Source organism: Podarcis gaigeae (assembly GCF_964106915.1).
Source record: "Podarcis gaigeae genome assembly, chromosome: 13".
Classification (NCBI taxonomy): Eukaryota; Metazoa; Chordata; class Lepidosauria; order Squamata; family Lacertidae; genus Podarcis; species Podarcis gaigeae.
This window is the reverse complement of record NC_139689.1, coordinates 17926774-17941812: the sequence shown is the minus strand read 5'-3', so window position 1 is coordinate 17941812 and position 15039 is coordinate 17926774. Positions and strand designations below refer to the sequence as shown.

General features: G+C 49.0%; 1 protein-coding gene across 10 annotated transcripts in view; it reads right to left on the bottom strand.

The window, feature by feature from the left end:
- Positions 1-102: 102 nt before the first annotated feature.
- The window catches only part of MVP (major vault protein), a 27002-nt gene continuing 12065 nt past the window's right edge, over positions 103-15039 (bottom strand). For all 10 annotated transcript variants that reach the window (XM_083707640.1, XM_083707639.1, XM_083707642.1 and 7 more), the window contains 14 exons: positions 14546-14669; positions 14024-14155; positions 13845-13939; positions 11651-11887; positions 10824-10949; positions 10341-10499; positions 8768-9006; positions 7029-7226; positions 5565-5700; positions 5082-5293; positions 3817-3933; positions 3574-3700; positions 1667-1855; positions 103-385 (listed from right to left, as the gene is read on the bottom strand). In XM_083707640.1, coding sequence (XP_083563766.1) covers positions 263-385; positions 1667-1855; positions 3574-3700; positions 3817-3933; positions 5082-5293; positions 5565-5700; positions 7029-7226; positions 8768-9006; positions 10341-10499; positions 10824-10949; positions 11651-11887; positions 13845-13939; positions 14024-14155; positions 14546-14669 — 2214 coding nt within the window. In that variant the 3' untranslated portion in view covers positions 103-262. The remainder of the gene's footprint in view (positions 386-1666; positions 1856-3573; positions 3701-3816; positions 3934-5081; positions 5294-5564; positions 5701-7028; positions 7227-8767; positions 9007-10340; positions 10500-10823; positions 10950-11650; positions 11888-13844; positions 13940-14023; positions 14156-14545; positions 14670-15039) is intronic.

Sequence of the window (15039 nt, the reverse complement as noted above, 5' to 3'; positions counted from 1 at the left end):
CCAAGATTCTTCCCAACACCCCCCAACAAACCCAGGATCAATGTTCCCACAAGACGACAACTCCATACTTTAAATGAAAATGAGTAAGGGAATTACAGAGAATAGATTGCTTCAGTGTTTATTGTATACTTGTACAAAAAAAAAAAAGGCACATTCAAAGGAGGCTCCGATGGCCTGGGGAAATTATTACATTCTATGTTGTTTGCAAAGGTACTTAAAGAAAGCTTTCATCCGGAAGGGAAGCATCCATCTCCAGGATCTATCAGGTCTCAGAAGGCTTGGGCAAAATCCCCAACAATCCTCCTGCAGCTGTGAAAAGGTTGATAGGGGAAGAACCATCTGTGATGAGTGTGGATTGAATGCCCAGGCCCTGGAGTAGTTTTGCCTGCATGGAAGATTATTTATTTTATTAATAATAATATAATTAAATCTGTATACCACCCTTCATCCAAAGATCACAGGGCACAACCTAAAAATATAAAATGAGGACATAAAATAAAATAACAAAAACCAATAACTACCCCCCTCCCACTAACACATTTTGAAAGGCATAGAACATCAATCAGCCAAAGGCCTAGTTAAAGAGAAAAATCTTCACCTGGTGCCTAAAGATATGTAATGAAGGCACCAGGCAAGCTTCCCTGGAGAGGGCATTCCACAAATGGGGAGCCACCCTCCAGACATCTGGGGCCCATTCCTGTGTTGCCACCCTCCAGACATCTCATGGAGGAGTCACATGAAGAAGGGCCTCAGAGGATGATTGCAGGGTCCAGGTTGGGTCATATGGGGAGATGTAGTCCTGAGCCATTTAAAGCTTTAAAGGTCAAAACCAGCACTTTGAATTAGGCCTGGAAACTCATTGGCAGCCAGTGCAGTCAGGCCATGATCAGTGTAATATGCTCAAATCATCTTGCCCAGGTGAGCACAGCCTGGCTGCCAAATTCTGCACCAGTTGAAATTTCCAAACCATCTTCAGAGGCAGCCCCACATATAATGCCTTGCAGTAATATAATCTAGAGGTTACCAGAGCACAGAGAACCAAACTTAGGCTACCGCTCTGCAGATAGGGGTGCAGCTGGGCACTCAGGACTACCCACTCCTAACTCCAGAAGGATACAGTGGTCAATGGTATTGAGAGCCACTGAGACGTTGAGGGGAATTAACAGGGACACATTTCCCCTGTCTCTCTCCCAAGAGAGGTCATCATACAGGGCAACCAAAGCAGTTTCTGTGCCAAAACCAGACCTGAACCCCGACTGAAATGGATCTAGAAAATCATTTTCCTCCAAGAATGCCTGGATCTGGTCCGCAACCACCCGCTCAAGGACCTTGCACAAGATTAGTGAGATAATTCATCAATCCCCTTGGCCAAAACAAAGCAATCTCTTAGGATTCCCTGTTGCGAACACTCAAGTTCTGTTTTGTCCCCCCACATCCCTCAAGTCCTTAGGCCAGGTCAAGTTACTTGCTTTAGAAAAAGCTCAGTTATCTTCTACTCCACCTGGCAGGCTCATCCTTCCTAACGGAAGCAGCCAGCAGGGATAGAACTGGGACCAAGCACAAGCTTTGCCACTGAGCTACGGCTCCTTCCCCGATAAAAGTGACACACTTCTAAAGAACCCCTCCCTATTGCTCCAGAACCCTCTCTCCTCTCCTCGCTTTTCACCTGCATCTCTGGGCCGGCCACAGCAATGTCACGGATAGTGCTGGCCCCCAGCGCATTTATCACCGCCTCAAATTTCTTCACTTCAACAGCAGCCAGAGCCTCCGCCCGAGCCACGTCCAGCTCGGCCTGAGTCTTGCAGAAGCGCAGCTCCTGCTCTCGCGCTCGGTCCAGGCGCTTCAGTTCTGACTCCTGCAAGGGATGGTGGGGAAGAGAGTGTGCAACATGCTCAGCCCATGGGACAATGACAACCAGCATAAAAAAGGGTTTGGGTTGTTTTTCTGAAATAAACATTGCACCTAGGAGGACACATTGGTTTGGATCCAAACATCTGAGCGGAAGCCAAAGCAGTCCACTAGCACGGTTCCTTAGACCAGGAGCAGATGGCCTTGGATTACAACTCCCACCATTCCTTGCCATTGACCATGGTGGCCGATTATTATATATTATTGTAGATTTATCTATACCTCGCTTTTCACCTTGGCAGGACTCAAGGTAGCTTGAGTTGGGAATTCACCAACATCTGGAGGGCCACAGTTTTTAAGCCAGCTCTACGTTAAAACATCTGCACAAGAGCCTAGAAGCAGAGCAGCGTGTGGCATGCAGTCTTGATAACTGGGTCTCATACTGCCAATTATGGAAGAGCTTTACACCAAAGGAAAAGCATTTATTATTATTATTTTCCACTTTTCTTTCCCAATGTCCTGGAGACAAGGGTATAAAGAGAGGCACTACTTCGACAAGAGGAAGATGGCTTTTGTATACAGAAAGGCACTTCTGGATTCAGTCAATGTATTTAAAAATTCAAACGTGCCACTAATACAGCCATCATTTCTTCTAAACAAATTTGGGCAGCTGCCAGGGCCTAGGGCTCGCTGAAGGAGCCACCGAGCCAAAGGCTCCTGGAATAGCTGAGCCATGGAATTTTAAAAGTCTCCAAGTCAGGCGTTCCCGAGTGTAGTGTTCTTGATGTATTGATTAAGAAACATTTTCTTAATCAGGAATTTTTAATTCCACTCAGACAAGGGTAGAATGCTAGAGCTGAAATGGATCTCAGCATGCCATGCAACTCAACTATATCTCCGTGCAAAAAAATCCACTACTGTAGCAAAATGCCCCAACTCTGGCAAGCGCTAGAGAACTGTGCTAACAAAACAGAGAACCAAAACAATGCTATTATTAGGCTAAAGGTGCAGTTATGAGTTAAGCACAGGAAGGAAGAGAGTAAGCAAGTTTCTGACAGTTGGGAGGGAAATTATAGCAGGTGGAAAAATGGCGAAATTGACTGCTAAATTACAAGGGAACAATGACGAAGTGTTTAAGGAGGAAATGAGATGACGGATGGATTTATCTATCAAATTATCACCCATACATGAAGTCGCAGGCAGGATTTGAAACAGAAGCCGTGGATTATCGAAACAGTTAATAAAAAGGAGTTAAAAAACAAACATCAGGAAAGAAGGGGTGGGAAGTCAAGAAGAAACTATGTATGTATAAAAAACTGTTTAGTGACAAATGCTTTGGAGATTTTTAAAAAAGAACACAAAAAAGAAGAAATTATAGTAGTCAACATACGTTTTCAGATGAGTTTTCCCAGCAGCTCACGACACAGTGGTACCTTGGTTTAGCTGTCGAACAAATCAGCTCCTGAACGCCGCAACCCTGGAAGTGTTCCAGTTTGCGGACGTGGCTTCCGATTGAGTGCAGGAAGCTCCTGTAGCCAATTGGAAGCCACGCTTTAGTTTTTGAACGGTTTCAGGAGTCAAACGGACTCCCAGAATGGATTAAGTTTGAGAACCAAGGTACCACTGCACTGTGCTAGAGAGGGGAACAGGAGAGCCGCCATTGTCTTGGCGCCAAGAGGGAGGCAAGACTAGGAAAGAACCACAAGAGGACGCAGAGGAGCTCACCGTCTCTATGGCTGTGGCTTCGGCCTTCAGCTTGGCCTGCAGTACTGCCCCTTCACCTTCAATCCGGGCAGCTTCTGCCCGTGACTGGGCTTCAGCCTTTGCCGCCCCGGTGCTCTCGACCGCTGTGCTGTGGGGAGAGGAGTGAGGGAAGGTGAAGCCCCCCTGGGCGTTATCTGCCGCCGGGCCCATGCGACGCTCCGGGCCACTTCGGGGCTGGCCCCTTCTCAATCCTGACTTGCTCACCTCAGTGCTTCCAGCTCCAGCAGCTCCTTCCGGGCCCGTTCGGCCTCGGCCTGGTCAAGGATTTTCTGCCGCTCAAGACGCCCACGAGCTTCTTGTTCTAGCCTCTCTGCTTCGTGCCTGAGATGTGGGGGAAAGAAAATGGTATCAGAGAAGAAGAAAACAGAAGGGCAGAGTGGGCAGGGCAGAGATTCATCCATTTGAAGGACTGCAAAAAAGTTGCCATCGTCCTCTCTTGGTCTGAAGCTCTGGTGGTCTGAAAGGGAAAGGGTGTGGGAGAGACCGCTTGCCACTTGTGGAAGGGTCAGGAAGATGGAGAGGGGCGAGTGAATAGGAAAAACTCCTTGTGGGGCTTGGATGTTTGGAAAGCAATAGATGTGGACACTTGGATGGAGTCAAGAAAGGAGCTTGGGAAGCCTTAAACTGCCCATGCAGTTGCCAAGACATGCTTGAAAGTGTGGCACCTCAATGATCCGCTGAAATTTCAGAAGCCAGAGAGATGCCCGAATCAGATTTCCGGTGGTTGCAGAGCCCGGTTTAGCTCCTTGCCTCTTCATGCAGCTAGCTAAAGCCGAACAAGCAACAGGACACAAGAGGGGTGTGTACAGCTGTTTCGTTTGCCCAGCAGAGAGGGCTGCTTGTCTTTGAATGAGAGCAGAGCAGAGCCCGGGGTCTGGACCGAAGAGATCATCCCCTCCCAAATCCCTAATTTGATTGTACCACTTGCGTGAGTTTTAATTGAGAGCTACTCTGGGAGCTAATCTTGGATGGAAAAAGAGCTATAACTGTGTAATTCCTGGTGGCCACAAAGACCAGCTTTAATTTGGTACAGGATTTTGAAATCTACATGCCATGTACATGCAAAATACTGGATGTGTGCGCAGAGACTGGATATAGAAAACAGTCCTGCCTTTTTATAAAAGGAATGAGTTTTAGATTTTTCTGTTTTATTTTTAGGGTGGTTTTCATGTTGTCTTAAGTCGCTATGAATTACATTGGGTTTTGTTTTTTTTTTAAAAAAGCAACTAGCATGATTTCTAAGGATTTTCCAAAATGACACTGCATGTATCACGATGCTCCAGAGTCAGAATTCTGGACAGATGGTTGTTTCATGGACATTTTGTCCTAACAGGGGAACAGGAATAACAGGCCAAAGAGGAGGAGGGACCAGGCAATGCTTTGGCCAAGGAAGTGTCACATGGATTGGAGCGTAGCTGGGGAAGAGTCGGCTTGAGGGTCCCCCATGCCCCTCCGGAGAGGTTCCCTACTTGGCAGCTGCCTCCTGAGAGTTGGTGGTGATCTCGATAGCCAGCTGGACGCTTTTCTGGAGGGCATCTCGCGTCCTCTGGTCCACGGGCTCCACGCTCTGGATGTCAATGCTGCTGATGACGAGGCCGTTGGGGGCGAAGCGGAGGGAGCCGCGCATGGTCCCTTCCCCATCGAAGCCAAACACGGCAGCACAGATCAGGCGGTTCGAGTTCTGGCAACATTTACTTCCAGTAAGAAATAGCATTTCACAGCTTCTGCGCCAGCGAACGCATTAGTATAATGAACTGGGGAAATGACAATGCAAAACCAAGACCCGCCACTTTGCCTTAGGCAGCAAAATATATTGGTCTGGCCATGGATATTGATGAATACAGGACTAAGGGTTCCCACCCACCCCCCAAACAGAAAGGGGAAAAAATAGAGACATATAAGTATTTGTGCCCTCCGAGTGACAGGAAGTCAAGGGGGAAAACACAGCTCACCTTATGGAAGTCGTCAAAGGTGACGGCAGCCACTGCCCCCCGGATACGCGAGGCCAGGGTCTTGCAGGCGTCACCCACAAAATCTGGGACGCTAAACAGGCGGGAAGCTTCAGCAGCAGAGGGGATCTCAAAGTGCCTGAGGGGGGAAATTGGTGGATATACTTGATAGTCCTCAGTTGTATAAACAAATAAACAAATACATGACAGCAGCAGTGTGCAGTCAAGGTTCAGAGAGCCTGCCTGCCTTGTCAGCACCGTCTTCCAGTACTTATGGAACGGGACTTAAGCAAAACATACTTGTCTTCCCTGACAGATACTGTTATCTGTCATCTCCCACAACTCTTAGCCAACTTGACCTGACCTCCCATCATGGCCCCACCTCATTCCTTCCCTCCATTGTGATCCTGCTGAAAAAATTACCTTGTGCCATATAAAATGCAGTGGAGACATGTTTGTGTTTCTGCCCTTTTACTTACATAAGTGGGTCAGGGTCTATTTCAAAACACACCCACCCACCCAGACTAGGAATGAGTGAGGGGTGGAAATGACAGCTTCTCCCTGGCACACACAACACACTTTGCTGCAGCCTTGCTGCGTGAAGTACCACCGTAGTTTTCTTTTGGCCAGTTTCCTTCCAGCCTGTCTGCCATGCTGGAGCTGAGCCAGAGGACTGGGAGAAATGGCTTAAATACTACAGGGCACCATGAGGGAAGGTGGAGAATAAATCTGGGGAGCGAGGGGTGGGTTGCCCTCCACTCCATCACGTGTTCTTTCTCGTTTAAAAAAGAAATACATCCCATGTTTGCTTTACATGTGAACTGTAAAGACACCTGGGTGACACATGCGTCTTTCCCCATCCTGTTTTATTTCATATAATTATGGAGTTGGAAGGGGCCTCAGGGGTCACCTGGCCCAACCCCCTGCAATGCAGGATTCTTTCACCCAATGTGGGGCTTGAACCCAGAACCCTGAGATTAAGAATCTCATGTTTTACCAACTGAGCTAACCCAGAGGCTTCAAAAAACACACACATGAATTCTGGGAGGAGAATAAGGTGCACAGTGTATGCCTGCGTGCGCTGGAAGAGTTATAGAGAACATAAAAAAGAAACAAAAAATACTCAGTTCTGTGCATACAGTGGTACCTCAGGTTAAGAACTTAATTCGTTCTGGAGGTCCGTTTTTAACCTGAAACTGTTCTTAACCTGAGATACCACTTTAGCTAATGGGGCCTCCTACTCCCGCCACACGATTTCTGTTCTCATCCTGAGGTAAAGTTCTTAACCCGAGGTACTATTTCTGGGTTAGCGGAGTCTGTAACCTGAAGTGTCTGTAACCTGAGGTACCACTGTATTGTCAGCCCTCCATACTGTTATCAACATGTCCCCATCCCTCAGCACAACCCCCTCCTGGCCCACCTGAGGGTCTCCCTTCGGCCTCCCTTCAGTAGTAGTCTCCAACTCACCAGTTGTAAGCCAGTTGCAGCTGCAGGCGGGCATGGTCAGCCGTTTCAATGGTGACAACATCAGTGCAGAAATCCGGCCCCAGGAGGAGGCAGAGGGCGCGGCGAGCATGGGGGCGCTTGGGTCGGCCCCCCGACAGGCTGAGCACCGTGAACTGTTCATCTGGACCCAGAAGCACAAGTTCTGGCCCAAAGACCACCCTGAGGGAGAATAAAAGGAGGGGGCATTAAACTTCATTTCCAACCGACTTGGAAATGAACTCTTGAAAGGAACACGGCACCTCCACGAGCACAGACCTTCAGTGCCCGCCTACATCGGAGGTGTTCCTAAGATACTGCTCAACCAGGACAGAACTGCCATCTATCCTAAACTCATTTAGTCCTGCTGAGACATTGATTTTCCACAACAGAACTGGAGTTAAAAGCGGGACTTCACAAAGCAGTTAGAGCAGTGCAGAACGACCAGCGATGCCCATCTTTATGACCTCAGTCCTTTCAAAATGCTTACTCACAAGGAAGTCCTGTTCAGAAAAGGTCTCCCACAAGGTTCATAAAATGTTTCCACTCGTTTTGCGGCTTCCTATTAAGAGTAGGATGAGTGATGAATCGCCCCCAGTTTTGAAAACACCTGATCCCATGTTAGGAGGTCCTTTCATTAGCGGCTTCCTTTCATTAATTCTAGTCTTCTAGAGAAACTCTCTAAGGAGCATGTGGGCCTCACAGAAGCCCTTAGAAGGTTCAATACAGCTTTGCCTGCCCATCCTGGGCAGAATAAACCCGCTGTAAGGCAACCATGCTGTCAAAAGCTCACTGGGAAACATTAAGCTAGGAACAAGCTCTCAACCTAACCGACATTGCAGGGTTGCGGCAAAAATAAAATAAAATAAAAATGTGTGTATGCACATGTGCAAGAGCCATGGATGCTATCTCGAGTTCCTTGAGGGAAAGGCGGGATATGAACACAAAAGGATGCGGGTGAATGAATGAAAAACGAACAAGAGAGCTCGCCTAGAAAAAACCTTGGTCACACCATCTGCTTTTGGTGCCTAGGCTCTTGGAACAAGGGCAGAGACAGAGCAGGTGGAACTAGCAGAAACTAGGGCTGCTGTGTCACTGGCCAAGGTTTCCTGATACAGAACCAGAGGTTGCTAGCCAGGGGCCTGCAGAACCCCTTACAGGTGCCTTCCTCCAAGCCCAGTTCACCTGAAGAGTCTGCCACAGGGAGAATGCCAGGTGAGAGGCTGCAAAACAAAGCAGGAATGCCTGCCGCCTTCAGGCCAAAGGGTTGGCTCTTTGAGGAGCCACCCTTCTCAGGCAAGGGGCTTAGAGGAGCAAGTTCAAATTGGGAGGGTGGAGCTGCTAAGGCTTCATTCCACCATCAGCCGTTGCCAAGATGTGGGAAATTCCCGCAGAACAGACCAGCAACCCCTCCACCTACGATTGAGGAAAGGCTTCCTGCTGGGTCAGAGGCCACAAATTCCTGAAATTAATTCCCAAATGTAAGCCAGGGGTGGGGGAACTTGTGGTCAGCGGGCACTCAAGTCCCACCAGCTCCAGCCCAGCAAGGCCAAGGAACAGGAACAATGGGAGTTGTAGTCCAACGACGTAATGGAAGAACATGGGCTTCCCAATTACTGAGTTAAGCAAGACCCTCAAATAACATACTGCTCCCCTCATATTTCACGTTTAGCTTTCTTCCAAGGGTGGAGGGAAATCTCTCACACCCTCATTGGTCCTCTCACCTGGACTTCCGCTCCTTGTAGTCGTACACTTGCACTGCGGCATTGTGGGGGACGTGGTAGGTCACGACCCGAGTCCGGTCACGGGCCGCCCCAGTGCTCCCTTCAGATGTATCCCTGGAACGATCAATAAGAGCGTCCCTTCCGACAGTCAACAAGGCCTCCACGTGGGGCGGAAGTTCCTTTTCCCACAGCTCCTCATCCTGAGACAGCATGTAAGTGTGGCCAATTACAGCTCGGACCTGTGAGAGAAAGAGAGAGAGATAGAGATAGACAGATAGACAGATGATAGATAGATAGATGATAGATAGATAGATAGATAGATAGATAGATAGATGATAGATGATAGATAGAGCACAGTCAGGAACTATGCTGAGCTTTGATACAATAGATTGAAATATACTGCAGTAACATCACTGGCTGAAAAGCCTACCTGGAATATTATATCTTCACTTTATGAAGCCTAGCAAACAAAATGGCTTCTTTCTTTCAAATGCTTTTTCTTTCTTTTTGGCAATTCATTTTTATTAATTTTTTTTTTGGGGGGGGGGAGCAAGTACAAAAGCAAGGAACAAATAACCAACAAACATACTAAGCATTGGAAAGTATACTTTTTTCTCAATCTATTGGAAAAAAATAACGACATAGGAAAGGAACCCAATTAACTGGAGAGGGTGTTACATCAAGTAGCGAATGTCTTGCTTCAAGAGCAATAGTCTTCCCCATCATGTGAAAGGAGAAACTAGTGGGTTGGTTTGAGGCACATTCTGTTACAGAGCATAAGAAAGGAACCACAATTCCTCATAATGGTTCCTTCTCGAAGGACCTCTGACCACCCTCTATAGTGTTGAGCAACCCTATGGCGCTCAGAAAGTACAACTGACCATGCATGGGCCAACCAACCTTTCTGGAAAAACCTGTCCTAGCTTTTCCAACGGAGTGCAACCTCCATGCCAAAAGAAATGCCTCTAATTCCTTAAGGTTTTCTGAGGGGGTTGTACACTTTCCGGTGATCAGAGAGCAAGCTTCAGTTCAGCTACCCCAATAAGCTCAGAAAGAGTTGGGAAAATCTGACCCTGGAACCCTTTGACTTGAACACAGTCCCTCCAGGAGTGCCACGGGGGGCTCTTTCCTGACACCCTCTCCAGCAAAACAGCAAAACAGCTGGATTGCTGGAGGGACGTTTTACTGGGGTCTCCTGCCGGCAGAAAACGACCTTCAGCATTGCTTCTAGCAGAGGATCATATTCAAGGGACTCTCTCTCTAATCCCTGCAAAGGACCACAACCAAGGCACCAGAATAGAAGTCATATGATATCTTTTACACGTGTGTATGTGAGAGAGAGTGAGAGAGAGAGAGGCTTGCGCTTAAGCTTCAACTGAAGGACGGTTAATAAATAATGTACACAAATACACAAACTGTGTCCAGAGTGCCACGATACTTTTGTTAGCAGTGACCTCTGGAGGTGTGTGTGTCTCAAGGGTGCTGCTAATTGGTGTGTTTAGGCTGCGCTGCGTAGAGGCTTCTCCAGGAGCAGCCGATATCCAGTAACCGCTGTCTTGCCTGCTCCACTCACCTTCCCCGTCTTGATATCCCGCACATAGATGCCCTCGTTCTCAGCCAGCGGGATGGAGTGGCGCCGCTCCAGCACTTCCACCTCAGCCGGCGGCACATACTCCAGGGGCCCCCGGATCAGCCAACGGTCACCCGGCTTGTGCGTAACCTCCTCTCCGTCCTGGGTGCGAGGGAGAAAGACAACAGGGGGAAATGGCTCCTCCCGTGCCCACCTGCGTTGATGCGACCAGTCTTTTTCCCTGGCGCAAGCACAAGCTCACAGGGGTGGCCGGTGCCGATTACCACTGGGAGGGCAGAAGGCAGGGAGGCCAGAGCCAATGAGAGGCAGAGCCAAGGAATTCTAGTTTTGTCCCCCAACCTGCTGTTGCTGCCGAGACTAAAGAGGAGGCCCCTGGACTGGTTGGGCTGTCGGTCACGCAATGGGGCAGCAGCGCCCCATGTGCTCCAGCGGACCTTCCCCCACTGCAAGCTCAAGTCCTCCTACCTCGTTTGTTTCTTCCAAGGGACGAAGGGCACGGAGCAGGAGGCCCTCTTCTTCCGAAAGGATGTAAACGTCTTGGATGCCCTGCTCCAGCCACTCTCCAGGCTGCAGGAAGAACGATATCTCCCCCTGCGGAAACAGCAATGAGGGTTGGAGAAAATCAGAGAGGGAGGCAGGGGGCAGCTCTGCAGCCAGCTTGGAAATGTGGCGATTCTATTTTACAAAATGTATATACAGTGGTGCCTCGCAAGACGAAATTAATTCGTTCCGCGAGTCTTTTCGTCTTGCGATGTTTTTCGTCTTGCGAAGCACGGTCCGTCGCAACTGCGCCTCTTCAAGCGGCTTTAGGAAAAAAGCGAACAAACTCGCAAGACGTTTTTGTCTTGCGAAGCAAGCCCATAGGGAAATTCGTCTTGCGAAGCGACGCAAAAACCGAAAAACCCTTTCGTCTTGCACGTTTTTCATTTTGCGAGGCATTTGTCTTGCGGGGCACCACTGTACTACTTACTAGAACAAAAGACCTCCTAAGTGATGCGAGACAGTCTAAAGCAATAATTAAAAAATACCACAAAAACACACACAACGTTATAAAACACTTGTACTCACTAAAACCACATATCACATGCTAAAATTAGATGCCTGGACTTGGTGAAACAATGAAGTTTTTAGCAGGCCCCTGCCTAATATCGGTATACAGATAAATAGATTCACCCTCCTACAGTGTAAAGAGATTGGCCGTAATTACTAGTGTGAAACTCCCATGGTGCTTTCTGAGGTTTAAAGTACTGTTCCCCCAAAGTCCTCTGTGCTATGTGAGTTTGGCCGCATACCTTGATCACCTTCTTCTGTCCCAGCTGGGGTTTGCCATCTGCTCCAACTGGGTCACAAACCACGCAGTACTGGCAGCTGTTCAGGGTGGTGATATCGACAACACCCAGGACTTCCTCGTAAACATCGGGGATGTGGGCCTCGGTGTCAGCCATGGTGACCAGCCACTCTTCTCCTGTCTTCCGGGTAACACCCTGGGAGTCCCGGAACGTCTTTGAGGCCCGGAGGTGCAGTGCTTTCTTTGAGGAGGGAAGAGTAAGAAGGAAAGAGACAATGGCATGAATTTGTGGGGAAAGCCACCATTGTTTTTCCACATACTTTTCATACAAGTGACCTCCACACACACAATTAGTCATTCTGGCTGGCTGTGGTAGCCAACCACTTTCTACTTTCTACTAACCATACTGTACCACCATACTGCAATAATATTCAGATGCATGGGGGGAGGGAGAGATACATAACTTCAGTCTGATGAAGTTATATAACAACTCAGGTTTTATCTAGATTAACGAACATGTGATTAAAAAAAAATCTGTGATCCATTCCATGGCTTTTTGACCATTTTTAATTCTGCCTCCCCCCCCCCCCCCCGCACACATGCAAAGTAAAGGTCAGGGACCCCTGACCATTAGGTCCAGTCGTGGCCGACTCTGGAGTTGCGGTGCTCATCTCGCTTTATTGGCCGAGGGAGCCGGCGTACAGCTTCCGGGTCATGTGGCCAGCATGACAAAACCACTTCTGGCGAACCAGAGCAGCACACGGAAACGCCGTTTACCTTCCCGCCAGAGCGGTACCTATTTATCTACTTGCACTTTGACGTGCTTTCAAACCGCTAGGTTGGCAGGAGCAGGGACTGAGAAACGGGAGCTCACCCTGTCGCAGGGATTCGAACCACTAACCTTCTGATTTGCAAGTCCTAGGCTCTGTGGTTTAACCCACAGCACCTATATACATAAAAACCTAAGGTGCCATCATGTTCTGCAGTTCATGTGGTCACCAACAGGTGGCCACACCAACTGCAGCATGGGCAGGGGTCAGCAACCTTTTCCAGCCATGGACCGGTCCACTGTCCCTCAGACTATGTGGTGTGCCGGGCTATATTTTGAAAAAAAATAAATGAACGAATTCCTATGCCTTACAAATAACCCAGAGATACATTTTAAATAAAGGGACACATTCTACTCATGTAAAAACATGCTGATTCCCAGACCATCTGTGGGCCGGATTGAGAAGGCGATTGGGCCGCCTCCGGCCCCCGTGCCTTAGGTTGCCTACCCGAGCATGGGGAATGGTCTAGGTAGGCTGTTTAAAGGAACTATTTAACAGCTTGGCTTTTGAAAAACAGGGGGTCATCAGTACTTAGCTAATTGGGAACCACTGGGCTGGAGCACAAGTGAGCCATCTGAGGCCCTTTGCCTAATTTTACATGGCCCTAAGCTGAATTATGGGGACGCAGGTGGCGCTGTGGGTTAAAGCCTCAGCACCTAGGACTTGCCGTTCGAAAGGTCGGCGGTTCGAATCCCTGCGGCGGGGTGCGCTCCCGCTGCTCGGTCCCAGCGCCTGCCAACCTAGCAGTTCGAAAGCACCTCCGGGTGCAAGTAGATAAATAGGGACCGCTTACCAGCGGGAAGGTAAACGGCGTTTCCGTGTGCGGCTCTGGCTCGCCAGAGAAGCGATGTCACGCTGGCCACGTGACCCGGAAGTGTCTCCGGACAGCGCTGGCCCCTGGCCTCTTAAGTGAGATGGGCGCACAACCCCAGAGTCTGTCAAGACTGGTCCGTACGGGCAGGGGTACCTTTACCTTTACCTTTAAGCTGAATTATATATTTCAAAAAAAAAACTTTGCAAGTGGTCAGTTCAGAGCTCTGGCAAAAGATATTGGCCTCTTCCCTGGCAGCCTACTGAGCTGGGGGGGGGGGGCAAAGATAAAAGCTGTCCCACCCACTTGTTTGCTCTGACTCTGAAAATATTATATTTTCAACCACCTGCAGGGTAATCAACTTTAAGTGCCTAGGCTGGAGAGCCAAGAGGTAGCTGATGAGCAATCACTTTCCCCTCAGAGCTGTTGCGATTCCCCCTTCTCCAAAGTATGGACCTTGAGCACTCTTAACAATATCCTACAAAGCATCCTTGCTCAGCTACTTGATCCACATGCCTCCTCCACTCATCACGAGGGGCAACAAGCCCATCACTCACCTTTTCAGTCAGGACATAGGCGTCAACGGTATCAACTACTTCCTCAAACACGCCTGGCAGGTAAGCCCCAACCCGCTTCACCAGCCACTCCTCACCTGTGAAGAAGAGGGAGTCACAAGGCAGGTCATATTGGAAAAACAGAACATCTTACTAGACTGCAGGTGGGATGGCAGGAATACCTGTCACACGCTTATTGCCCTCTCTGTCCTTGCACTCTTTCCGTGCCTGAAGTCTTATGGCTTGGTTGGGCCGAATGATGGTGGCCTGGATCGTCTGCACAACTTCAACCTCCTTTTGTGGGATGTAGGTGCCTATGAACAACAAGGATGTTATACAAGAAGGTGGGCCTCAAACCACACAGATGAACTTTCACCAGGCCAGGCTGTTGGGTCCACCTATTGTCTAGTCCGGCGTTTCCCCAAAATTGGGTTTCTGGCTGGTTTTGGACTACAAATCCCATCATCCCTAGCTAGCAGGGCCAGTAGTCAGGGATGATGGGAATTGTAGTCCATACAAAACAAAACTGGAAGACCAAGTTTGGGAAGCTCTGGTCTAGTCTGACCAGCAAAAGTCTCAGGTGAAGTCTCTTCACACCAACTTCTACCTGTTCCTTTTAACTGGGGAAGCCAGCCATTGAACCTGGAACTCTCTGCGTACCAAGCATTTGGGCCACAACTGAACTTCAGTTTATTCTCACTTACCAGGCCCTTCAAACAACCATTCATCCCCAGCAACGTATTTGCCGCCATGGTCATCCTCAAAGTCCAAGAGGGCTTTCAGATGCAGGGCAGTGTTAGGCAGGACGACCTGCAGAGGTGTAACACCCTGGAGAGAGGGAGGGGGAGACAGTGAGCAAAGGGAGTCATAGCAACAGAACAATTCCCAGGTCAAAGGCTTTGTGCTCAGGTCCTGCTTTTGGATTAACACATGAAGATTTCCACTGGCATCCGGCTGGCCACTGTAAGAACAGGATGCTGGACGAAACGGGCAACTGGCCTGATCCACCAGACCCTTCTTATGTTCCGACTCCTCTGGAGAATCTCAAAATGCTGAATCTCAAAGGAACACCACACTGGATCAGGCCAAAGGCCTATCTGGTCCAGGATCCTGTTCTCACAGCGGCTGACCACATGCCCCTGCGAAGCCCCCAAGCAGGACCTGGGCACAAGGTCCTGCTCGATCCTAGCTATTGTTA